General features: G+C 43.9%; 1 protein-coding gene across 1 annotated transcript in view; it reads left to right on the top strand.

The window, feature by feature from the left end:
* The window catches only part of LPCAT2 (lysophosphatidylcholine acyltransferase 2), a 61,742-nt gene that overhangs the window by 23,486 nt on the left and 11,725 nt on the right, over positions 1 to 26,531 (top strand). Inside the window, exons 7-11 of the mRNA XM_006121110.4 lie at positions 7,048 to 7,082; positions 12,400 to 12,454; positions 16,670 to 16,752; positions 17,357 to 17,482; positions 18,431 to 18,584. Coding sequence (XP_006121172.2) covers positions 7,048 to 7,082; positions 12,400 to 12,454; positions 16,670 to 16,752; positions 17,357 to 17,482; positions 18,431 to 18,584 — 453 coding nt within the window. The remainder of the gene's footprint in view (positions 1 to 7,047; positions 7,083 to 12,399; positions 12,455 to 16,669; positions 16,753 to 17,356; positions 17,483 to 18,430; positions 18,585 to 26,531) is intronic.

The following is a 26,531-nucleotide window of genomic DNA, read 5'->3' as shown; positions in this document are numbered from 1 at the left end:
AGAATAATGTTTGAAAATGAGTTTTGGTGGCTTCCTTTGAAGGAAAGGAAGGGTGTACAATTAAATGTTACAGCAGGAAGGGCCAGAAATTCAAGATGGGTGACAGAAGTTGCTGCTCACAGAGAAGGATGCAGAAATTGTTTTTCCGATTAGAGAAAGAAGTAGACAAGTAGTATGCTCACATTGCTGTTGTGGAATTTGACAAAATAGGTAAAATTAGTAAAATAGGTCAAAAGTGTTCAATTAAGTTATCTCTTAAGTCTTTCTTAAAAGCTTGCTAACTGTGTTCTTGGATAATGTCAACTCATTATTAGCAGATCTTCTGTAACTTCCTGCACACAATAGAGAGGATATTTATAATAGCATGATAGCATAAAGCAACTGGCAAGGTTTTGCTTTCAGTTGTTAGCACTGGGTTATTACTTGGCTTGTACGCTCCTCAAGGGAAGGTGTATCTTTTCCCCCCTTGTGTTTGTTCAGCACCTAGCACTTCTGGTTCCTGGGCTGTGATTAAGGCCCCACAATATTGTAGTAATAAAAATAAAAATTAAAATAAACAGTTTAAAACCTGTAGAGTAGATCTTTTTTGTTTGTTTGTTTTTATAGAATCTGTGTCTAGAATATAGGTTGATAAAATAGGTGTTACAAGGCACCTTGATGAAAAAAGACTATGGTTGATTATTCATATGATTTTTTTGTCTTGTCCCACATTTAAAAGGCACTTTTATCATTTTTCATGATTGGCTGAAGTAACCTTGAAAATGTGCTTATCCTTGTAACAGTTTTGATAATGCAGCATAATTCATTAATGCAGGATTTGCGAGACATATTTTTAGTTCTGAATTTAAGGATGTGTAGATTGCAGGAGGCATCAGAATATCATGCGTTCAGAGTCTCCAAGCTTTCTTTAGAGTAGCTTTTGTAGAAAACATCTATAAATACAGTTCAGTGTGTTGAACCAACATTGGCTGGGTTGATGGATGGAACATATGAAGTTAATTTCTGTACCTAGTTACTGAGGCTTATCACAGCTCAGGGCAACCACATCTGTTCCCCCCCTCCCTCCCCCCCCATGGTCCATTGTCAGAGTTCTAGCTCTTGGACAGAGACAGAGACACACATCTCACTTCCTGTCCTGGGTATTTCCAGGTGGAATGGATCCCTGCCATTGCTGACTTCCCCAGTAAAGTAGACTCCCTCAGCAAGCCTACTCTGCCTTTTTTCATCAGAGGCTATAAGCAGCATAATGGCTCAGTTATCACACAGCTCTTCCTCAGCAAGCACTTTTAAGGTGAAAGTACCACAGAGAAAGTATATTACAAACAATAAAATAACCTATATCCTACTTTTAAGCTTAACTAGATGCCAACAAGGGCTCTGGCAGGTGAACAGTCCTACAAACTCATCAAAGGGTTTGCTGTAGTTACAAGTTCATATCAGCTGTTAGCCCAGAACAGGCACCCTACAAATTTGCTAGACACTGCTTTGTGCTTTGAGGTGCTTTGATCTGAGAATCAGCAATTCGTAGACCATAGTTCTCCTCAGGGTGATGCTACAAAAGGCTGAGTTCTTGCATAACAGAAGGGGGCACATTTTTATATGTTCCTCCCCTTAGAGATTTTCTGGAAACTTACTTAAAGTTAAGTGTTCAAATTGTTTCAAATAGTCCTTTGAAGTCCCCAACACCTCCCCATGCTTTACATTATTCATGTCTCCCTCTAGAGATGTTACATACATCCCACAATACTACATCAGTGTTTGCATTTTTAATCCAATGAACTCATGTTCTTAAACATAATTTGGTAAGGTTTATCTTCATCCTATCATGTATGTCCAGGATATTGCAAGAAACTGCTATATCTGTGCACAAAGGTGTTCAAATATGTTTGTGTTCTTTGATTCCACTAGTCTTCTAGATCCATACTCAATTGACGGGGACTTATTTCCAGAGTTTCAGAGCAAAATCCTCCTTCAGAGATCCAGTAATCGGAATCACTTATATAGTATTTGGGTACGTCTACACTACAGCGCTAATTCGAACTAACTTAGTTCGAATTAGTTAATTCGAACTAACGCATCTAGAACTAAAAACTAGTTCGAATTAGCGTTTTGCTCATTCGAACTAGCGCGTCCACATTAAGTGGACCCTGAAGCGGGGTTGAGGATGGCCGGAAGCAGTGCATCTTTTTAGCATCAAAATTTGGTTGCTTCTTCTCAGTTGTGAAAACCCCCGATAGTTGGGTTCTTTAGTTATTAGATGTAGCTGAAGTAAAACAGTAAGCAAAAGAAGTTAGATTATAGCAGAAGTTGGACGTTTCTTGCCCGCCTCTTGAACCTTAGATTCCCCCAAAGTACCATCAACAATTCTTCTGGTGTTTCCCTCTTCTGTTAAGATTCCAGTATTTCATCATAACAAGTTTCAGCAAACAGGGTCAAAAGAGTAGATACAGACAAGAAGGCCATAACCTAATTGAACATATAGTCAGATTTTGTTATGTTTGTACTTTCTTACAGGAGTATTTTCCACAGTAACGTCTCTCTGGCATACAGAGGCAGGCATTACAGTCTTATTTCAAATACATGAAATAACTGTTATCTATGATACCATAAGGTGATCATGGGGGATATTTAATGGCGAATGCTTTAAATATAGAAGTGGCTTTGATCAAGTGATGTAGAAATGTTGCCTTCATCATGAGATCTGAGTCATGTGTGGTTGTTTTGCTGCAGATTTGATGCTTTCTATACCAAGACTTTTCAAGACTCTTTTAGGGTATGTCTACACTACAGCGCTAATTCGAACTAACTTAGTTCGAATTAGTTAATTCGAACTAAGCTAATTCGAACTAATGCGTCTAGAACTAAAAACTAGTTCGAATTAGTGTTTTGCTAATTCGAACTAGCAAGTTCACATTGAGTGGACCCTGAACAGGGCTTAAGGATGGCCGGAAGCAGTGCCGGCAGGGCATCAGAGGAGGACTTAGAGCGTGGAGATGCTGTCTCAGGCTAGCCGAGGGCTGCGCTTAAAGGGTCCCAACCCCCACCCCGGACAGACAGTTCTAAGGGGTGCCCCGCTTGCAAAGCAGTCCTGGCTTGGATTGCCCGGAGTACCCACACTGGGCACATCACACCACTCGGCCATCAGCCCGGCTGCACTTGCCGCAGGCTGCCATCTGGGGAGAGGAGGCAATCGGGGGGCTGCAGGAGAGCTTCCACCCCCAGAAGCCCGCAGAGCCAGCCCAGTCCTCCCCATCGGGGGCTCGTACCCCATTCCTCCCTCACCTCCTTCCACTTACCCTTCCCTAGCCCCCCTTCTTATTGATGTACAAAATAAAGATAACGTTTCTTCCAACATTGACTCTGTCTTTATTGAACAAAACTGGGGGAGACTTGGAAAAGGAGGTGGGAGAGGGGAAGAGAAAGGCTGGGAGAGGGGAGGGCAACTAACATGATCAGGGGTTGGGAACAGGTCCCAGATGAAGAGAGGCTACAGAGACTGGGACTGTTCAGCTTAGAAAAGAGGAGATGGAGCGGGGACAGGATAGAGGTCTCTAAAAGCAGGGGTTGGGTGGAGAGGGTGCATTCATAAAAGTTCTTCATGAGTTCCCATAAAGAAGGACTAGAGGACACCAAAGGAAAGGAATGGGTAGCAGGCTTCAAACTAGTAAGAGAAAGTTGTTGTTCTTCACGAAGCAAATAGTTAACCTGTGGAACTCCTTGCTGCAGGAGGCTGTGAAGGCTACAACTAGAACAGAGTTGAAAGGGAAGTGAGATCAAGTCATGGACGTTGGGTCCATGGAGTAGTCTTAGCCAGGGGGTAGGAGTGGTGTCCCTGCCCAAAGTTTGTGGAAGGCTGGAGAGGGATGGCACGAGACAAATGGCTTGGTCACTGTCTTCGATCCATCCCCTCCAGGGTCCCTAGGGTTGGCCGCTGTCGGCAGACAGGCTACTGGGCTAGATGGACCTTTGGTCTGACCCAGGACGGCCATTGTAAGCTCAGGGCTCAGGGTCGGGGGTCTCAGTGGACCCCCTTGATTCTCTTGCACACCTGCTCCTGGGTGGCCAGGCTGGCAGCTCTCCTGCCCTAGACGGCCACTTTCCTGTGCCTAGTGCGGAGATCGTGGACAAGGTCCACGATGTCCGCACTAGCCCAGGAAGGTGCCCGCCTCTTGCGGTCCAGGGCAAGCTCCTGGGAGCCGCCAGCCTGGTCCCGGGAAGAGGGGGTGGGTTGGGGGACATCGGGTGGGTGGCTCTGTGCCGTGCCAGGTGCAGGGTCTGCTGGCTGGGTGCTGGCAGGCTTGCACCTGGCACGGGCACCGTAGCCAGCCCGTGCCCCTTTAAGGGGTCCAGGGCTGGGAGGGGGCATAGAGTTTCCCTGGTGTTGGCCAGAGTGGCCACCAGGGAAACCTGGGGAGGGCTAGCCTCCCACTAGTTCGAATTAAGGGTCTACACACCCCTTAATTCGAACTAGTAAGTTCGAACTAGGCTTAATCCTCGTAAAATGAGGTTTTCCTAGTTCGAACTAAGTGCTCCGCTAGTTCGATTCAAATTCGAACTAGCGGAGCGCTAGTGTAGCGCCTATGAATGTTAGTTCGAACTAACATTGTAGTGTAGACATACCCTTACAGATAGAGGAGACCTGAGTTCTTGTCGGAGTGACTAGTCTTGTTCAGATTGTCAGACTAGAATTGTATTAACCAGTATTTCTCCTGAAGAGTTTGAGATAGCATATGGTCAGCTGCAGTTAGAACAGTGCTGAGTCTGACAAATGACAATAAAGGGTGACAGAATGGACTATTAGTGGTTGGGGAATGGCCAGTAAGTCAGATCTGGGTTCTGTTCCTGCCTTTGCCACTGGTACACTGTATGTAGCTACATCTTGCCTTGCCTTAGCCTGACCACCAGTAAAATGGGGATAATGATATTTTTTGTAAATTACCTTGACATCTATGGATGGAGGTAACTAATTAAAATATTTTTACTAGGCAGAAATATTTACAACTTAAAAATACACCAGACTATTTATAGAGAGAACACTAAAGACAAAATTGGAGGAGGAAGCTAAGAGTTCATAAAGCAGTTTAATGAGGCAGTCAGTAAGTTCAGGGTATTGAGAATAAGATACAAATTGGCAATCTTGTCTATAGAATACGAATAGGGTAAATCTGTTTCCTTATATATAGGAAGTTTGAACAGGTATCAAGCCATTTTACAGATTAAAAATTGAAATATTATAGATGCAATAGCATTTTTGGCAACATTATGTAATAATGGCCAGACTAGATCACACCATCTAGCCCAGTATACTGTCTTCCACCAGTGGTCAATGTTAGGTGCTTCAGTGGGAATGAAAGAAACAGGTAATCCTCAAGTGTTCCATCTTCCATTTCCCATTCCCAGCTTCTGATAAACAGAGGCTAAAAACACTTCAGAGCATGGTTTTGGTAAATTTTAATCTGCAATATAGTCATCCTCTAGTTATACGAACATGAGGAAATGTACACTACATTTTGTTTCTGGTTAGGGCCCTTTTTTCTTCTAATTGTGCTCAGTATGGAAGATAGGAACTGCCTATAACAACTTTTTTTTAAAATATCATTTCAAATAAGCTGTGTTTATCCCCGGTGTGATTCTCTACAAGATGGTAGGGAAAATAAGGGTTCATGCCTCCCTTTAGCTTCTTTGTGCTGTGTAAAGAAAGCCTGAAAGGTAATTATTGTGGTTGGGTTTGTTTGCTGTTTTAAGAATTTCTGAATGTTTCTACCCTGGAAATTCAGATAATGTCTAGATTCATAGATTCCAAGACCAAAAGGGATCCTCTAGAGTGATCTCTTGTCTAACACAGGCTATCAAGTTTCCCCCAAAAATAATTCCCAAAGAAAATCTTTTAGAAAAATATCGTATCTTGATTTTAAAAATGTCAGAGTTGGAAAGTCCACCACAAACCCCGTTAAACTGAATCAGTGGTAAATTGAACCCTCCTTGTCAAAAAATTGCACCTTTTGTCCAGTCTGAATTTGTCTCGCTTTAGCTGCCAGTCTAGCCTGGAAGACTTTTTGATGACTAGAGTCTCTTGTATAAACGATGAGCTCATACATGCCAGAGGAGTAAAAGCATTACTGTTAAGTGAGAGAAGATCATCTTAGACTGTGTAAAAATAACATCTCTTTGACCTCACTAATATTTCTGAAAAAATGAAAAATGTGTTGAAGACTTGACATTCTTTCAATAGGAAGATAAGAAGTTCCAAATAAACCGCCTTAGTACCTCCCACTTGTCTTCCTGCAATAGCAGAGAAGATCAGACTTCACGTTCCTAAAACCTGTCACATCCATTCGGACCCTCAACTAAGTTCCTCAACTCCTCATTTGCCCTCTCTCCACCCTATCCCACCCCCCACCCCTCCCCCCTTTTTTTTTTTTTTGGTAACCTTTGGAGGTCAACTTTAAAACACAGGAGTGAAGATGTAAATACGTTTGCTTTAATAAGCCAAGGAAATAGGCAAGACCATGCATATTGTAGAACGATGTTGTGGCACATCTTGTGCTGACATCTCAAGCAAAACTACTTGTTCTTCCTGAAAGACAAGGAATTGATTATAATTAGTTTAGATCTGAACATGACTTTATAATAATGCCTTTTATAGGGCAAATACTAAATACCAGTGAAATTTTTTAATGGGAACACAATAAAAATCACAGTAAGGTTTTTTTTTCTACTCCAGTTTATCTGAAGAAGTGGGTTTTGCCCACAAAAACAAATAATACTATATATAGTTTTGTTAATATCTAAGGTGCCACAGGACTAAATTGTTTTTTAATAAGAACTAGGTGATGGAAAACATTAGTCAGCACAGAAATGCATGGGCAAGCTAAAGCATGGATTTAATTGTTTCTGCTGCACACCTGTCACATTAACCTTCTTTTTAAAATGATTATCATATTAAAACACTATCTGCCTCACTTAATTCTATGTTTATAATTTTCTATTGTGTCCTTTCTGTTCTTCCTTTGTTTTGACTTGACATACATTTCTGTTTTTCTTTAGGATACTGTGACCTGGACATGGCAAGGGTATTCATTGTAAGTCTCCTAATGCTATTAAAAACAACACACAAGAATTTCCCCCAGTAGTAAATATACTGGCAATGTCAAAACAATTTCTTGTTTTTTTCTTCTAATGAAATGTATTTGTATCACACTTAGACTATATCTAGACTACAGGCTTCTTTCAGAAGAAGCTTTTCCGAAAGAGATCTTCCGAAAAAACTTCTTTCGAAAGAGAGCGTCCACACTGCCAAAGTGCATAAAAAAAGTGATTTGCTTTTTTGAAAGGACGCTATCTCGCATGTAAGCTGTGATTACTATGGGCGGAATGGCCACCAGGGCACCTGTGCTTTTTCCTCTTTCCTCTTCTTGCAAAAGAACTCCCTCTTCCCCGTCCACACACGCTTTTTTCCAAAAGAGCTCTTTCGGAAAAAGCCTTCTTCCTTGTAGAAAGAGGTTTACCAATGTTGGAAAAAATCCCTTTGTTCTTTCAGTTTTCTTTCAAAAGAACATGATTGCAGTGTGGACGTAAGTGAAGTTTTTTCAGAAAAATGGTGTTTTTTTCCCCCCAAAAAACTCTGTAGTGTAGATATAGCCTGACATTATGAGACAGGCTCCAATATTTAATATCTTAACAGCTAGATTAAACTGGGATTCCAAGACACCTGCCATTGGTTGGCTGGGTGACTTTGGGTGAATAACTTCATCTCTCTGTGCTTCAGTTTCCCCATCTATGAAAAGGAGTTAATAATGCTAATTTCCTTTGTACAGAGCTGTGTGATCTCCTGCTAAAAAGCACTGTATAAAAGCTAGGTATTATTATTGTGGCACCAAATTTTGTACTTGTTTTATTTTTCTGCTCTATAAGGATTTGTCCTTTTCCAGTTATACCACCCTGAGAATCCCTTTGTTTTTATTAGTTTCAGTTTGGAGTAACTCTAGTGCATTCAAAAGTTTTAAATCCGTATGCAAGGGGTGATAATAGAGGGAAACCAAGTGCTATTGTACGTAGAGCTGCAGGTGCATTGCATTCGTATAATTTCCAAATCATTTTTTCAGTTATTCAAGAATTAAAATTTATAAATGCCCCAGTTGTAGTAAGTTCAAAGAAAATTCTAGGCTTGACTCCTTTAAGCTTTTGCATTGCAGCTAAATCAGAATTTTCTGGTTCTAGTAACATCAGAATAATAACTGATATAGAAGAAAAAAGTTATAGTGAAATGACTGTTTAGATATTGTCAAAAGCTGATTTCATTTACTCATACTGGCTTTTTGCTTTTTCACATTTTACAGTAGAGCAGTCAGGGACATGAAATACTTAACATTTTTGTTCCCTTTTCTTTTAGACTGTCGCTATTGAAAAACCATAGGCATCAGCAATTTACATCATTTTTATCTTTTTTTAGTATTTTAACCTATAGCATACTTATTTTTCTATATGACTTGAAGTTCCACCCCAAGGCTATGTCTAGACTGCAAGCCTCTTTCGAAAGAGGCTTTTTCGAAAGATACATGTGCTATCTTTTCCTTTTCCTGACCCTAGATTTGGAGCTGAGATTTGTTTGCCTTAAGAAAGTAGTTGCTTTTTAAAAGTGGCATCTTGGTACAGTCATGGGTACATTAGAAATACTGAGATTAATTAATGGGCTATATTTATCAGAGTAATAGATGAGAAGATTGGGATATTGTAAACATCCATACAAAATTCCATATAAAATTATAGTAGACCCTTGCAATTAGACCATATCTATCAAGCCATTTCTTTAGCCAATTATTTCAAGTATCCTAAGAGAGAATCGTGCTAGAAAAGAATTTTACAAATACATTTAAAAGAAAATGCTGGAAACAAATGAGTGCTAATGGGATCTAATAGAATTGTATATGTAGATATACAATTGCACAAAACACATGAAAAATCCCACACTTATATAACAGTAGCATGAGTAAATGAACTATGTATAAATGTTAATAACATATATTGCAGAGAGAGAGTTTTAAAAGAAACATGATGATAGACTAATAGGATATTACTTCCTTGTGAAAAAAGGACAGCATGAAATGGCATAGGTCGATGTAAACAGATATAAACGAAAAATCTTGATTTAATACTTGAATAACTGAACATTTAATCAAACCTTTTAAAGCTGCATTCCTTACTCAAATATGACATCAGTTTTTAAACCTTAAAAGGAAACCTCTTTAGACTGATAACAGCATAAAAAAATAAAACTCTCTCTGGGAATCAGTCAGTAAACCAGAGTATGAGAAAATGTCTAGATACAAGTATAGCTGAGACTTTTTCTTCTGCTTCCCATACTGGGTTCCTCTATTAGTTACTCTCAGTTCTCCTCCTGGCACAAACCCTTATGATTAGTAGGATGTGACTGAAGAACTTAAGACTTGCCAGAGTAGATATCGAGCATAGGGCAGGGATTCCCAAACTTTGTGACACGGAGACCAGTAAATCCATTCACGAGCTTTTGGATGACCAGTAACATTCATTTGCATATTTGCATATTTATTAAGCAAATGATGAATATTCAAATACGTTGTTTCTGGTCCTCCCAAAGCCCCCAGTGCCAGCGTTAGCAAAGCTTTTGATACAGTCACCCACAATATTCATGCCAGCAAGTTAAGGGAATATGGATTGGATAAATAGACTGTAAGATGGATAGAAAGCTGGCTAGATCAGGGTTTCCCAAACTTTTTACTTTAGTTGCAACCCGTTTTTTTTCAGTACTGTCTTTTGCAGCCCAAAAATATTAACGCATATTAAAAAAAAGAATGAAAAATGAATAAATGTTCAGTGTTTCACCCGGCTGCAACCTCCACCCAGCCTGGGGCAGGGCTTAGGGGACCCGGTGCCACATGAGCACTTCAGGAGGTGGGAGCAGGAGCAGATTGGGGGTAGGGTATCTGGCTAAGAGGGAGGGTGCAAGGAAGGGAAAGGTTGCCAGGTGTCCGGTTTTGTACTGGACAGTGCGGTATTTGAAGGTTTTGTCTGGGGAAAAAACTGAGAAATTACCAGACATATAAAATGCCTGGTATTTTCTAATTAGGTGCGTTTTATTATAATTAGGTGTATTAGTCCTTAGCTGCCTGGCTGGTAGATATGCTCACGCTGTCTGAGTGTGTCTACCTGCCAGGCAGTTCGCAACTACTCCAGGGAGGGTATGTGGCGGGGAGGGGACAAAATGGAATCCCCGTCCAGACTCACTCATCTGCCAGGGTCTGCATGTCCCCAGGTCAGTCCCGCCCTCCCCCCTTTCTCTTCCCGATCTCCCCTGTCCAGCCCTGCTTCCAGCGGCCAGTTCCCCCTGCCTCCCACCAATCTCCTCCGGTCAGCCCTGCTCCCCCAACGACCCCCGCCCCCCCATCCAGCTTTGCTTCCTGCAGCTGGTTCTCCCATCCTTTCCTCCTGTTTTCCCCTGGCTAGCTCCCCCGTCCAGCCCTGGTTCTGCCGCCTGCCCTCCCCGATTTCTGCTGGACAGCCCCACTGCCTCCAACCCTGCTTCTGCCACCCGCTTGTCCTCTCTTCCCCCATCTCCACGGGACAGCCCCGTTGCCGCCAACCCTGTTTCTGCCACCTGCCCGCCTGGATCACCACAGGACAGCGCCGCTGCCTCCAACCCTGCTTTCGCCGCCCACCCACCTTGATCTCCACGGGACAGCCCTGCTACCCCTAACTGTGCTTCCACTGGCCACCCACCTGCCTGCCCTGATCTTCGTGGGACAGCCCCGCTGCCCCCAACCCTTCTTCCCAGCGGCCGGTTCTCCCTTCCCTCCACCGCCACCTCCTCCCAGCCCACCCTGCTCTGCTCCCCTACCGGCAGCCACGCTGAGGCCCGATATTTTTTGTACTGGGCCGCGGCCCATAGTTTGGGAAACGCTGGCATAGGGAATGCATGATTGAAAGGTTGGGAGGAGAGGATGAAGGGAAGAAGGTTTGGGAAAAGCATAAGGGACAAATGGGGAAGGTAGCAGGAAATGAGAGCAACAGTGAAGGGGAGATTTAGACTCTTGTAGGCCCTCGAATGAAATCTCGAGATATCACAAATAATGTTTCTCTTCTTTCTCCATCTGGAAATAGTGCCAGAAGACTAATAAAAGAGCTAATCAATTGTAGCTTGCAGCATTGGCATGAACTTGGTACAGCACTTCTTGGCCCCTCCCTGAAACCTTTCTGCGCCGGGTCTACTTTCACTTACTCCTTTTGTGTAACCCTTTTAACTATGGGATAGGTGCCTAAAATTGTTTTATATATTATAAACTCAGCTGTTAACATTAATAAGAAAGGACCAAATGGCCCTCCTCCTCCACCATCTCTTCTGTACTCTTGCCTTCTCAGAAATCTCTTCTGAAACAGAGTAAAGTTGTTTCTAGGATTTGCCTTCAATATTTACTATGTTTGAGGTTACCAGGAAAAGCTTCTCTCTTTCTTTCAGCTTGAAAGTGTTAACAGAATGAGAATTTTGCAGTCAAATATGGAAGTGGCTAACCGTACCTCATTTCCCAACTTCCTCATGTTAAAACTACGTACTGCCTTTTAGACCATTCAACACCCAAAGTGCACTGGTGGTTTCTCATAATAATAATATTTAGCATTTAGAGACTACTGGAAATGTGCAAAATTCATATAAAACCTTAACCAGTCCTTCTGCTACTCTCAGGACAGTGGTCAATAGGTATTAGCCTCACTTTTCAGAATGAACACACAGAGATGAAGTTAACCTCAGCTCTGGCTTTTACACATTTTATGAACAGTTAAAACTCAAGATTTCCTGTTTGCCAACCCAGTAAACTTCACCTCTCATAGAGTGATAGATTTTAAGAGCAGAAGGAACTGTTAGATCATCTTATCTGGCTTCCTGCATGACAGATCAGTAACCCCGCTGTTGAGCCAAACAATTTGGGTTTGAATAATATCTTCCAGAAAGGCAGTCAGTTATGTTTTGCCATGTCTTAAATGCATCTTCAGCCTTTTTTAAAAATAATAATTGCTAGCAAGATGTGAACTCTTGACTTTTATATAAAGCATAGTGAATCTCTGTGTGAGAACTACATATATAGCCCTGTAAATACATCTAGCATTAGAAGTGCATCACGTTCTTTCCCCCAGAGAGCTTGCAACATAAATCCTGCTAAAATGGCTTTAACTTTAATACAAGCAGGAACCAGCTCTATGAGGAAGAAAAACCTTAGATAGCAGCTCAAGAAAGTTCAGCTCAGGGTGTATAGAGATTATTGCCAAAACTAACAGATAATGAAAAAATGTTTGCAAATGGTATTTGTAAGTCAGCTGTAAGTAGGTTGCTACTTTAAAAAAAATAACATCTTTTTCCCCCTTCCCTAGCAAACAACTTTGTGCAATGACTTTATGCCAACTGTTCACAAGGGTGGAAGTTGAGGTAAGAAATAGAGAAACATTATTAAGTTTGGATTTTTTATGAACAAATTGTTCTTGTATTTTTTTCAATATGTAAAAGGAAACAAATGTCTTTTGGCAACAAATACTGTTTATGGCTTAACTGATTAGCTCACTTTACAGGGAAATATGGTGAGTGCAACTTTTAATCTGCTGCCAGTGTTTACATCTTTTAACTTGACAAGAGCCTATTAGTGTAAGTGGTCAACTTGAAAGATTAACATAAAAGCTGTTATGAAATTGCTATTAAATATCATTGCTCACAAACATTTGGACTCGCTGTTTTTGTAAAGATTGAAGATGGAATTGCAAAGTAACTTGTTCCCCCTCACCGTCCCCCCCCCCCCCCGCCACTCTAGAAAAGCTGTAGAATGCCATCTAGACTGACTTCCATCACGTGGCAGTTGCCAGGTGATCTGTGTAACATGTTTACATTACTCGTTCCCTATCGCTCAGAGCTAAATACCTTTAAGGAATTCAAGGACTACAATGAATAGTTTCATTCTCAAAAAAGTGTGCCTTTTCTAATGAACCTATTATCTTCTTGCTTACTCTTAACTTTATTAACTCATACAAAGAAGTGTATTTGATTAGAGATAAAAATAAATGCAAGTCTTAGATCTCGATGAACACGAAAATGAACACTCACATCTCAGCAAAGACTTATGAACCAAGTGTAATAGCGAGGGACTATCTTACTCATTATTTTGGCAAAAGATTCAATATGGTACTTATTAATAAACCAGGAAGCTCTAAGAAATAATGTAAGCTAATTTATACCTGTTAAATAGAAGAACAATGTTCGTTTTGTTGGAATACAGTGCCCTCTCTGTTATTTATTTCCAAAATTTAAGTTATAGCAATGGGTCTTCCAGTAAAGGTATGTATCAGTGAGTTTCCTTTTTGGGAGAGCGTTGATATTAATATGCATAAATTACTTTATAATGCCAAAGAAAATACAGCATTCCCATTGTATATTTGTATGCAAATACTGTGGCTTTGGTTCTTCTTTCAACTACAGTATTGCAGTTTTACACAAGTGTAACTCATTTGACATAAATGTCCTTAGTAGACATAGACAAAATAGTTAACTATGTTCTGTTCTGTGGTGTATTTTTAAAGGACTGTTTCTGTTTCAGAATTTAATACTAGTCCACCTGTAATTAAACAAAACTGCCCTCTAATTATAAAATTATAAAAATTAGACATTGAAGTATTTCACTAATATGCATATCCCCCAACAGAAAGAATTAAATTCACTGAATTAAAGTGAATTAAAATAAATTAGATATCACCATGAGCTTCCATATATTTCTATACAGAGATATACGGCAATGCACCAATTGTATTTTAAGAACATACTGACATATGTTCATGATGAATAGTATATATTGAATATGAAACAGTTACACTGAGAATCTGATTGTCAAACTTATTGCAAAAGATATACATGGTAAATATCATGGAAGAGAGGGATAGGGACAAGAATAGGTTAGGGAGGATTTTTCATTACTTGAGTGAGTTTCAAAGGATTTTATCTCACAGGGCTGGAATTTCTCTCTGCCCATATTCAGAGTACTTATTAATCATCAGCTGGAAAATAGTTGTGAAGCCCCAGTCACTGGATGGGACAAGTCCTTCTTCTCAGTGTGTGTGGTTTGGGCAAGTCACATGCAGTGAGTCTCAAATATCATCATTGCCTTTGGAGGAGCGAGAGAGAGGTATAGTCCCAGTCGGTAAAGAGTACGTTTGTTCTTTCATACCAGGACCTGCAACACAAGCAAGCAGGCTTATGTAAATCATTCATGTCTGTGGTTCACATTTCTTCCAGTGTGCTTTGACTTCATCCTCCTTGCATGCCTGCAGCCAGGAATTGTGTACAGTGTGACTAGCTGTGACTCAGAGGGTGTCAGTGCTTTGCTTAGCAAGCCTGAGAGTGTTAACCACTGTTTCGCTCAGGAAATGTGGAGGAGGAGTTAATTTAATAATGAGCAGGGCAGTATCTGGCTCAGAACAGTGTGAGAATGGTCATCCTCAGGGATCAGCTCCAGAGCCTTCCATGCCGGAAGGTAAGGCCACTTATACACGTCCCATCTGAGAGCACTCTAGCTGGGAGTAAGTGGTTGGTTGTTAGCACCACTTAAAAAGACATGCTTACAGGCAGTTAGCCAGGGTGTACACAGGCAGCAGGAAGGAGATGGCTCACCAAACTGCAATAGAAAACTTTTGTTGTTCAGACTGTGTTTATACAGAAAGTACATGCACTACATAACATTACAAATGATTAGCATATAGCATTATATGGCAAATTACTTACTACACAAGGCTGTGTGATTTAGCTAGAATTATGCATGCCTCCATACTGCTTTGAAAATGAACTTTTGCTTGTTTGTTTTACATGGAAGTCAACTGTATTTACACAAGACAAGCCTATTTTTATTGTCCTCCTTAGGGCTGCTAACTTTCTACTTAGACAAAACCTCTTTCCCCGCCCCTGCTCACTTTGTCCCCCTTTCTCTGACACTCACTTTCCCCATCCTCACTCACTCACTTATTTTCATTGGGTTGGCAGAGCAGGCTCCAGCTGGGAATGTGGGCTCCAGGGTGGAGCAACAAATATGGAGTTCAGGATGTGGGAGGGGGCTCGGGGCAGAGGCAGAGGGTGGAGCACAGGTGGTGAGAAGGTAGGGCTGGGAATGTGAGTTTGGGGTGCAGGAGGGGATTCTTCAGCCTGGGATCAAAAGACTTGGAGGGAGATCAGGACAGAAGGTTGGGGAGGGACTCAGGGGTGCACGCTCTGGGTGAGGCTTACCTCAAGCAGCTCCCAGAAGTAACGGCATGGCCCCACTCCAGCTCCTCTGCAGACCAGGGGGACGGGGGGGGCAAAGCAGAGCCAAGCCGCGGAGCGCGCGGTCAGCTGACAGAGCAAAGCCACGGAGCTGTCCCGCTGCCCCCGTGCTCCATGGCTTTGCTCCGGACACCTGTGGTACAGCAGCTGGGGCGCTGCCAGTTGGTCCTGTAGCGCCGCTCTGGGCGCTACTGGACCAACCAGGCAGCACCCAAGCTGTTCTGCCCCAGGCGTCCCCAAGTCAGCCACTGCTGAAACTGACCAGTGGCTGACTACAGGAAGCCCCTGCCCCGGGCTTCCTGGAATCAGCCGCTGATCAGTTTCAGCAGCAGCTGATTTGGGGATGCCTGGGGTTCTTAAGTTGAATCTGTATGTAAGTCAGAACTGGCGTCCGGATTCAGCCGCTGTTGAAACTGATCAGTTTCAGCAGCGGCTGAATCTGGATGCCAGTTCCGACTTACATACAGATTCAACTTAAGAACAAACCTACAGTCCCTATCTTGTACGTAACCCGGGGACTGCCTGTACATAAATGTTATGCATTTATGCCCCCAAAGTGGATAAAGACTCAACTGTTTCAAATAGCAGCATACAAATGATTTCAGTAATGCCCATTTGGGGTCCAGAAGCTATCTTTTGGAAATTTTCTGTCACCCAAATATGAGTCTAATAATTCTTTGCATTTGGTCAGCCTCTTAACTTTGTAATTCAGATTTCAAAAAAGGAAAATATATAATCTACTTCGTCCTGAAATAAGACCATTTATATTTTTTTTTCAATTGGGAGGATTTCTAATAATTTATTTCTCCATGTCACTAATGATGGGGCATCTGCCCTTTCCCAAAAAACAAGCTATAGAATACCAGTACTGAAATTTCTCTAATTTAACTGCAGCATCAGTATGTTTTCAATAGATTAGTATAAGTATAGACTGAACTTAAATGATAATATAGTAGTAGGTACCTTAGTATTAAGGACACAGAGTTTTAAAAGTGTGTGTACAGTCCTGAGCCCTAAATACGGGATCACAATCCTAATTTTATGAAGAAAAATGTATTTAGGCTATTTGTCCCATTGATTTTGGATTTTGTGTTAAAACAGCTACAGCAGAACTGACCAAAGCAACAAGTAGCAGTAGTGGAACAAATCTTCAAATCTTCTGGGGGTTGTTTGTTTTTGTAAGTTAACAAAACACTGAGCTGTTTCTAAGCCTATGGAGACCTCTAGTGGCTGATTACTTAAATGTTTGATTGGTATTTTTTCCCCTTTAATGATGCAAAATCCTGCTCATTTTCTATCCGTAATAAGTAAGTGGCTGTGCAGATTTACTGAATATATTATATTTTTCAGTTTCTACCTGTTCATGTTCCTACTGAGGAAGAGAAAAAGGATCCTACTCTTTTTGCCAACAAAGTCCGTAATACCATGGCAACGTATGTATCCATATTAAAAAAAAACAAACCCTCAAGCGCTTACCAAGAATTGTTCTTATATACACTGGGCATTGGTTCAAATATATTTTGAATGGTTTTAGGGTTCTAAAATATTTCAGGGAGTGATTGACAAAGCCATGATTCACCTGAGTCCTAGATTGTGTGTTTGAAGCTTTACATTAATTGTATGAGGTGTAATGCCTCTGTGACTAGACAGTCCCTAATTAGCAAATTACAACTGACTAGTAATAAGTTAAGTGTTCTGTGTTCCACTATAATGCATTTAATTGGTGAAAAGATGCATCACAAGACATACGTGCAGATTGCTTTCTCTGCTATGGTTAATGGTCCTAATTCTGCTTTGTTTAAATAGTGTAAATCTCAAACAATTGTCTTGACTCCAGTGTACTGACTCTGGATTTGCACTGGTGTAGCTATAAACAGAATTTGACCCAGCAACTATACTAACTGTGTAAGTGGTGCAAGGATAAATTCTCATCTTGGCTCCTTACATATCAACTTTGAGACCAGTACTGAGGAAGATTGGGGAGATCGTAAGATTCAAAAATCTCCTTAAGATGTTTGTCTTTCTACAACATTTCAGGGCTTTGAATGTTCCAGTTACAGACCATACTTTTGAGGACTGCAGACTCATGATTTCAGCAGGACAGCTGACCTTGCCTATGGAAGCAGGCCTGGTGGAATTTACCAAAATCAGCAAGAAACTGAAGTAAGAGAGGTTTTGCTATCCAGAGTTGTTTAATTACTTCAGAGCTGCACAGGACATGGTCATGTTCTCCAGCAACAGAGAACAAATTGCCTGGTTGATGATTTGATTGTATGTCATGTTATTTTAGGGTTTGAAATGTAATATAATCTCTGTGTAAATTACAGAAGGAAAAGGCCCAAAGAGGCGAAATTATGTCTTGGACTATGTGAAGAAGTGAGAACCTGCCTATTGTAGTTACATAGCCCCTGCTTAGCACTTTGTAGCCTTTAATGTGTTTATCCCCATGGCTCCTCTGCAAGGTAGGGAAGTGCTATTAACCCCATTTCACAGATGGGGTGCTGAGGTACAGAGACACTCAGTGACTGTCTCTCAGTCACACAGGGAATTTGAACCAGAGCAGGAAATTGAACCTGGATCTCCCAAGTACCACCTTGTACCCTGATCACTGGACCACACTTCTCTGAGTTGGGTGTTAGGAACTATCACTTTTCCTGGCTGGCTGAGATGTGTATTCCTGGGTGCACCAAAATCATTACTCAGCTGGTGGATTAGTTACAGAGCTAAGAGATGCTCTCTCCCATTTGTGACCTAATGGTGTGATATAAAACAATGGGTGAAACGGGTGGGTGAATTCAAATGTAAGGCAGTTAAATGTTTTCTTTAGTTCTGTTGCCAGATGTTGCTTCTGAAAACTCTGATCTTCTATGCAGTAAGTGCTAAGATACCTAAGCACAGAATTATCTTTAATAAAAAAAATAGTTTTGTGGGTTTTTAAATGCTGATTTAGTATGAAATCACCCATTGAAAGCCCCACCTTTTTATTGTAGTACACACTCCAATCTAGCCAGCTTTCTCTTTAGAAACTGCAATCACTCTCATGTTACTAAAACTCTGTCTGTCTTTAGCTTTGCTGTGAAGAAGTTAATTATTTCTCCCTCTGATTTTTAGTCTAAAATGGGATCCTATCCGAAATCGATTGGATACATTTGCTGCTATTGCAAGTGCCTCCAAAGGGGGAAGAATTGGAATTGAGGAGTTTGCTGAGCACTTGAAGCTGCCTGTCTCAGATGTTCTCAAAGAGCTCTTCCTACTCTTTGATAGGGTAAGGATTTATGATACTGCCTGAGGTAAGGTGTCTTTGGAACATTCTCTTAAGAATCATTTTCTCTAAAGATATTTGCAGGCATAAGTCCAGCTCAGTAAAGTAGTGAATTGCTAATCAAAATCCTTTAGATTAGAGAAACAGTGGCTGCCTTTCTACATTGTTTAGCAATACAAGTTTAGGTTAATACCTTGCTTGTAAGACTCCAGTCTTGGAACATAGACTAATAGACTCATAGACTTTAAGTTCAGAAGGGACCATTATGATAATCTAGTCTGACCCCCTGCACAGTCCAGGCCACAGAATCTCACCCACCCCGCCCAGAATAATCCTCTCACCTATATGTCAGATATTGAAGCCCTCAAATACTTTGAAGACCCCAAGATGCAGAGAATCCTCCAGCTGTGATCTGTACCCCATGCTGCAGAGGAAGGCGAAAAACCTCCAGGGCCTCTGAAGTCCTCTGGTTGCCCTAAAAGTGTAGCACAAGCAGTGGTATACCACAACATGCAAATGATACAATAAGAGCTCAAGAGACCTTGGCCTGGAGGGGGCAAGACAATATCTGCAGATAAAGGAATAGTCTAGTTCTCGTGTTCTTTCTATACTTGACCTTTCTGTTCTACAAAGGTGCTAGTTGTGATGAGTATGTGAATGTGTTTGTGAACTAGCAACTGGACTCAGTCTTTTCACATAGGCCACTGAGCAGTCAATAGATGGCAATAACATAGAGTTTGTCAGACAGATAATTCACTTTGCTCCAGTGGGTCCAATTCTGAGAGTCAGATTCTGTGCTTTGTTATAGTGTCATAGCAAACTGACAGGATTGTAAGGCTGCAGGTATCTGAGGGAGCCCTACACATGTATGCGAGGGCACGTTCATGCTTGTGAAAACATGCTGTATTTTGAAAGGCTGCCATTCGGCACTATGTGCTGTGTGCAAGCAGTATGGTGGTGCTGCAACAAGCACTCAAGGATCTATTGCTCACATTTTATTTTGGGAGGTTCACAAACTCAGCATGTTTTTTCTAGTCCTCCTTTTAGTAAACAACCCCTACCAAGGGATTGTGCAATATAGCTTTGATACAGCTTCCTTTGAGATTCTCCAGATCTTAATGAATTCATCAGCAGAAAATGAAAGGTCCAGTTTCTTCTTTGTTTTAAACACAAACTGTATTGCAAGTGCCTGACCTACAGGAATGTGTGAACATTTCAGCATCATAGACCATAGTTACTCCCAGATGTCCTGTAATGACCCTAGTGTATCTTTCTGGGAAACTGTTGGCTAAGGACTTTCACATCCCCAAGCTGGAACTTTCTGTATATGAAATAAGCAGTAGTCATTTGAGGATCACTCTCCAGGCTTACAACATAGTATTTATTACCAGCCGAAGGCAGGGGCGGCAGGTTTGTATAATTTTTGGTGGTGCCCCATTAGCCACACCCCCATTGTTGTTGTTCGTCCATCGTATTCGAAGAGGACCTTGACATCTAACAGGTTATGGACTGTTCATGGTGTGTCCGCAAATGGCTGATAAGGCCGATACGGGCACGGAATGTTCTACCACAGGTCGGGCAGACATGTGTGGGCACCACTGTTGCAGCTTTTGCAACTCTGGCTTTACGGAGTGCTCGCTTCTCTTGTGCTATGGTTGTCCTTCTGGCTTCAGATGTTTGACAGCCTTGGTAGATCAGCGTGTGCCATGTTGATCGGTCTTGTGCCAGGGTCTCCCAGGAGGTGGTGTCAATATCCAGGGACTTGAGAGAGGCTTTAAGCGTATCTTTGTATCGCTTCTTTTGTCCCCCGTGCGATCGCTTCCCTTGAAACAGCTCACCATAGAAGAGCTGTTTAGGGATGCGATGATCTGGCATCCTTGCAACATGGCCTGCCCAGCGTGTCTGAGCTTTCATCAGCAGGGTGTAAACTGACGGCAGACCTGCTCTAGAAAGGACTTCTGTGTCTGGCACCTTATCCTGCCACCGGATCCTCAGAAGTCTGCGGAGGCAAATCGTGTGGAAGTGGTTCAGTTGCCTAGCGTGCCTCCTGTATACAGTCCAAGTCTCACTGGCGTACATCAGGGTAGTTAACACTACTGCTCGATAGACTTTAAGCTTTGTAGCAAGGCTTATTCCACGGCGGTCCCACACTTTGGTCAACAGTCTGCCGAACGCAGAGCTTGCCTTGGCGACTCTGCAGTTGACCTCGATGTCAATTGTCACTGAGCGGGAGAGAGTGCTGCCAAGATATGTAAATTGGTCCACTGCTTGCAGCTTTTGTCCCTTCACTGTGATGGTGGGCACTTGATGCTGAGCTTTTGGAGCTGGCTGGTGCATCACTTCGGTTTTCTTTGTGTTGATGAGAAGGCCGAAGTTGTCGCATGCTGCTGCAAATTTGTCCATGCTGGCTTGCATTTCCTGCTCTGATCCAGCATTCAGGGCACAGTCATCAGCAAAAAGGAGATCTCGTAACACAGTCTCTTTTATCTTGGTGACAGCCTGGAGTCTTCGCAGGTTAAACAATTTCCCATTGGTCCTGTATCTCAGTCGGATTCCCAAGGAACTGTTCTGAAAGGCGTCTGACAGCATGGCTGAAAACATTATGCTGAACAGGGTCGGTGCCAGCACACACCCTTGCTTGACGCCGTTTGTGACGGGAAAGGCCTCTGAAGCTTCTCCATCATCCAAAACACGAGCCGTCATGCCGTCGTGGAACTGACGTACCATCAAGATGAATCTGTCAGGGCACCCAAACTTCGACATGATGCGCCACAGACCTTCGCGACTGACAGTGTCAAAAGCCTTGGTGAGATCCACGAAGGTGGTGTACAGTTCACGATTCTGCTCTTGACACTTCTCTTGAAGCTGTCGGGCTGCGAAGATCATATCCACCGTGCCACGCTCTTTGCGGAAGCCGCACTGTGTCTCGGGTAATAAACCCTGTTCCAGGTGGTTAATCAGACGATTCAGCAACACTCGTGCAAGGATCTTACCTGCGATGGAAAGCAGTGATATTCCTCTATGATTATCGCAAACTTGTCGATTTCCTTTCCTCTTGTAGAGGTGTACGATAGACGCGTCTTTCAGTTCCTGAGGAATAGATCCTTGATTCCAGAAGGACTGGAACAGCTGAGTGAGTTTGTTGACAAGCACTGCACCACCACCCTTATAGACTTCCGCTGGAATCGCATCAGATCCTGGGGCCTTGCCACTGGACAGCTGGCTGATGGCCTGTAAGGTTTCAGTCTCTGATGGTGAGACATCCAGGCTGTGGTTGATATCCGCCTGGGGCATTCTATCAATCGCCTCGTTATTGATGGAAGATGGGCGGTTCAGTACGGATTGGAAGTGCTCAGCCCAACGCTGTAAAATCAGAGCCTTCTCAGTAATGAGAGTTGCACCATCTGAGTCCAGTAGAGGGGAACTCCCTGAGGGCTGAGGTCCATACAAGGATCTAAGGGCTTCGTAGAACCGTTTGGCATCGTTTCTATCAGAAAACTTCTGGATTTCATCTGCTTTGGCACTCAACCAGGAGTCCTGCATCTTACGAAGCTTGTTCTGTACGATCCTGCGAATGTTGTTGAAGGCATTTTTCTTAGCTGTTGACGATGGGTCATTCTGGTGAGCACGGTGAAGGCGATGCTTTTCAGCAAGTATGGCCTTGATCTCTTCATCGTTTTCATCAAACCAGTCCTGCTGTTTCCTGTGTGAGGGTCCAAGAACCTTTAGTGCAGAAGAGTGCACAATATCCCGGAAGCGTTCCCAGTCCTTCTCAGCATTTTCCTCTAATTGCAGCTCTAAAAGTTGGTTGCCAAGATCTTCTGCTAGTAAAGTTGCTGTGTTGGGGTTCCTCAGTCTACTGACATTGATCTTTTTCATCACAGCTTTGTTTCCCTGCGGACGTCTCTTTGGCTTGATGCGAAAGCTTAATTTGGAGATGATAAGTCTGTGGTCAGTCCAACAGTCAGCACTCGGCATGGCCTTGGTCACCCTTACATCCTGTCTGTCTTTCCTCCGCACAATGACATAATCAATGAGATGCCAGTGCTTAGAGCGTGGGTGCATCCAGGACGTCTTTTTGCGAGTGGGCAGGCGGAAGATGGTATTGGTGATGATCAAATCATGAGCCGCACATGTCTTCAGTAATAGTAGGCCATTGCTGTTACATTTACTGATTCCATTTTTTCCAATGACGCCATCCCAGGCAGTGTGATCAGATCCTACTCTCGCGTTGAAATCGCCAAGTAGAATCAGCCTGTCAGTGCGCTTCATGGATGAGAGTAGGGCATCGAGATCTTCATAAAACTTGTCCTTTACTTCATCCGGATTCGTCATTGTGGGCGCGTAAGCGCTGATCAGTGTGGCTTGCTTTCCTCTCGGTAGTGGAAGATGCAGTGTCATGAGTCGGTCATTCACGCCCTTGGGAAGACTGGCAAGTTTGCGGACAAGATGATTCTTAACCGCAAAGCCAACTCCAGATTCACGACGTTCGTCACTGCTGCGTCCACGCCAGAAGAATGTGTAACCACCTCCTGTTTCCATGAGCTGACCTTCATTTGCTAGACGAGTTTCACACAGTGCCGCAATATCGATGTTAAATCTTGTGAGCTCTCTGGCGACCAGGGCTGTTCTTCTTTCTGGGCTGTCTGCTGAAGGGTTGTCCTGAAGCGTGCGTACGTTCCATGTGCCAATAGTGAGTGGTGTCACCTTGCATTTTGTTCGAAATTTTATTGTTCGACCGCATGAGATGGGATCCCCTCCAGCCGCGGTAAGCTGGCCAGGGTTCTGTGAAGCAAACAATGTTTAGGGCACCTTTTCTAGCCCCTTCCTCTTACTACGGAGGTGAGCAGTGCAATCCTAAAGAGGGCTGCTCAGTCACTCAGGTAGACGCCAAATCCAGCTGTTGCTTCCACCAGCAAGAAGACGACCATTAGACCTGAGCCGCCTGTGTGCAGGTCCGCGGCTACAGCTCCCAGTGTATCCACACCTGCTGCTTCGTCGCTCGCCCGTCGCCACAGGACTTAGGAGATGTCGAGATGTCAAGACTTGCGCGTGAATTGGATTAAAGTGAGGGAGAGGTGCGCATAGTCAGCCTCACTCTCTCTTCCCAGATTCCATCTTACTCCAATGGCAGGACTAAAGTCGAGACGGTTGGAGATGGGCTGGGCGCAGTGGTTGACCAGGGCATCTTTCATGTCTTGCCGTGCTCTTAGCGTACCACATCGCTTGCAGAAACCACCTTCATGACCGTTGGTCCTATTCTAGTAGGTCTCATCCGCTCGATCCGCCGGAGTCTGTCTTCACATGCTCGGGATAGACAAGTCCCTATCTCACCGAAGGTCGATAACCCGACGGCTACTCTCAACCTGGTTTAGCCAGCCTGTCGAAGCTGTTGCCCGGGGTGTGGCCGCTGCACATGCTACAGCTACTAGGAGCCACAGGTGAGAGTTGAGTGACAAGTGGGGACCAAAGGTGGACGAGCTGCCCTAAAAGGACACGACATGCCCGTACATCAGAGGTGCTACCCCTCCCTGAACACCCCATACACCCCCATTAACCATGCCCTGATCCCCATTAGCCACACATCCTAACCCCCGTTAACCAGGCCTCTGGAGGTAACACGCTTGGGGCAAGATGGACACATGACCAGAAGTAAAAGGTTTCATGTCACCCCTCTCGAAGGATTTTTCCCACCATCCTCCTACCAACAGGGGTTAGTTTGGCCCCCACCAGTCCCCCCTCATGTAACTATCCTGCAATTGCATTAACCCAACGTGTGTGACATTAACTCGAAGGCAGAGAGGCTGGGGGAAGTGTACCTTATAAGGCTATGTCTACACTCACGGCTTCTTGCACAAGTACAGCTGTTCTTGCGCAAGAACCCACAGAGCAACCACACTGCCCGCCTGCTCTTGTGGAAGGAAATTTACAGTATGGTGTGGTAAGAGAGGACGTCTTGCACAAGAGCTATGCTCTTTTCTAACAGGTGTAATCTCTCTTGCGCAAGAGGGCAGTGTGGATGTTCGGCAGGGATTTCTTGCGCAAGAAACCCCTATGGCTAAAATGGCCATTGGAGCTTTCTTGCGCTAGAGAGCGTCCACACTGCCATGGATGCTCTTGCGCAAAAGCACAGCTTGCACATGGCAGTGTGGACGTGTTCTTGCGCAAGAAGCTGCCAGTGTAGACATAGCCTTAGAGTTTCCTCCCATGAGCAGAATGGATTTTGTGTTGTGCACCTGTACTGAGTTCATGTGGCTTGTTTGGATGTGCCACTGTGGCACCCAAGTTATTAATAAATATTTTATAAACCTTTACCTTTTCTCTCTGCTGCCCTGTCTCCTCCCCTTGCTCTATCAGATCCTCTGGTGCCTGCTGCCCCCCAACTCCTCACCCTCCTCTGTTGTCCTGACTCCTGCCCTTCTCACTGCCCTCAGCCCTCCTGCAACCTGCTCCCCTTCACCAGCCCTTCTCTCCCCCCTGTGCCCACTCCTCCAGTAGCCCCACTCTGATCATGTGAGCTACCCCTCCTCATCCCCTCTTCTAACACCTCCCTCTACACCTGCCCTGTCTCCCTCCTCTGGTGCTGGTCTCTCTCCTGCAGGTATCTGCCCTTCTGCTTCACCCCCAGAATCCCCTGGCACCTGCACCTTCCCTTAGCCCTGCACCCTCCTGGTGCCTCCCCCTTCCCTTACTGCCTCTGACCCCTTTTCCCTCTTTTTCCCTGATGCTCACCCCTGTTCCCCTCTTGCCCCTCTGTGTCCTCACACATGACTTGCTCCATCCCCACCTTTCTCATGCCCACCCCTTCTTTCAAGCCTTCTCCCAGCATCTCCCCCTTCCCCCTCTAGCCCCCAATGCCCTTCCCCTCTCCTCTCCTTTCCCAGCATCACCCTTTCCCCCCTCCCACTGACACCTCCCCTCCTGCCCTTTTCTTCATTGTCTGCACTTGGCCCCCTGGCATTTGTCTCTCCTCCATGCTGTCCCTTGGTGCCTTCCCCTTTCTTTCCCCTCCCCTCTGCACAAGCCCCTTCCTCTCCCACCTCTTCCCCCTAGTTTTCCCCCTCCCTTACCTTCTGCCTTCCACTTTGCGGGGCCGGAATCTACGCTCGGGCCCCGGACTCCGAACCCGGAGCTAGGCCGAGCGGCACAACGTGGCGCCAAGCAGTTTTAAAGTCCCACGCCATGACGTCACGTCACGTCACGCCCGGGTGTTTCCCCACTCACCTGGGAACGCTGCGCATGGCAGCAGCAGCAGCCGGCAGCGCACGCCGGCGAGAGGGAGCCATAATAAAAGCTGCGCATGGACGGGACGGGGCTGAGGGGGACGCTCTGGGGCCGGGGTGGGAGGATGCGCAGGGAGGCCGGCAGGTGGAGTCCGGGGACTGCTCCAGGCAGAGCCAGGGGAGAGACCCAGCTCCAAATATTGCTGGAGCAGGGCCTCTGGCTCTGCATATTGGTGGAGCATGGGCACCATGAGCCCATATAACTTGCCGCCCATGGCTGAAGGTATGGCTGCATGCAGCAGGGTCCTAGAGCATTAGAATAGCTGAGATTTTTATTTTCACTGAGATTTCTATATACTTGTCCCAACTGAAATCGGCTATGCTTACATGCTTAAATCACAGCTCTTTGATTCAGGAGAGCAAGCATAATGCTCATACTTACGTAAGTCTGGTTTAAGCATCTCATCAGCGTCCTTTTCTTCCTTCCTTTTTTTAAATTTCAAAACACTCAACTTGCACACAGGAATTCATCTGTTTGTGGAAGGAAGGGAAATGGGTCATGCCAATTCTCAGCTCTAAGTCACTGACTTGAACCTCACCCAAATTTGTAGGCAACAAAAGGCAATCCAAATCTCAGTAAAATGACTGGAGAGGGACTATAATAAACAAAACCCCATCCGACTTGACCGTTGTTCAGTCCTAGCAAAGAGGCCACAAATAAACAAGT

This window comes from Pelodiscus sinensis, chromosome 12, assembly GCF_052426305.1.
Source record: "Pelodiscus sinensis isolate ZL-2025 chromosome 12, ASM5242630v1, whole genome shotgun sequence".
Taxonomy (NCBI): Eukaryota; Metazoa; Chordata; order Testudines; family Trionychidae; genus Pelodiscus; species Pelodiscus sinensis.
This window is presented reverse-complemented; position numbering and strand designations above follow the sequence as displayed.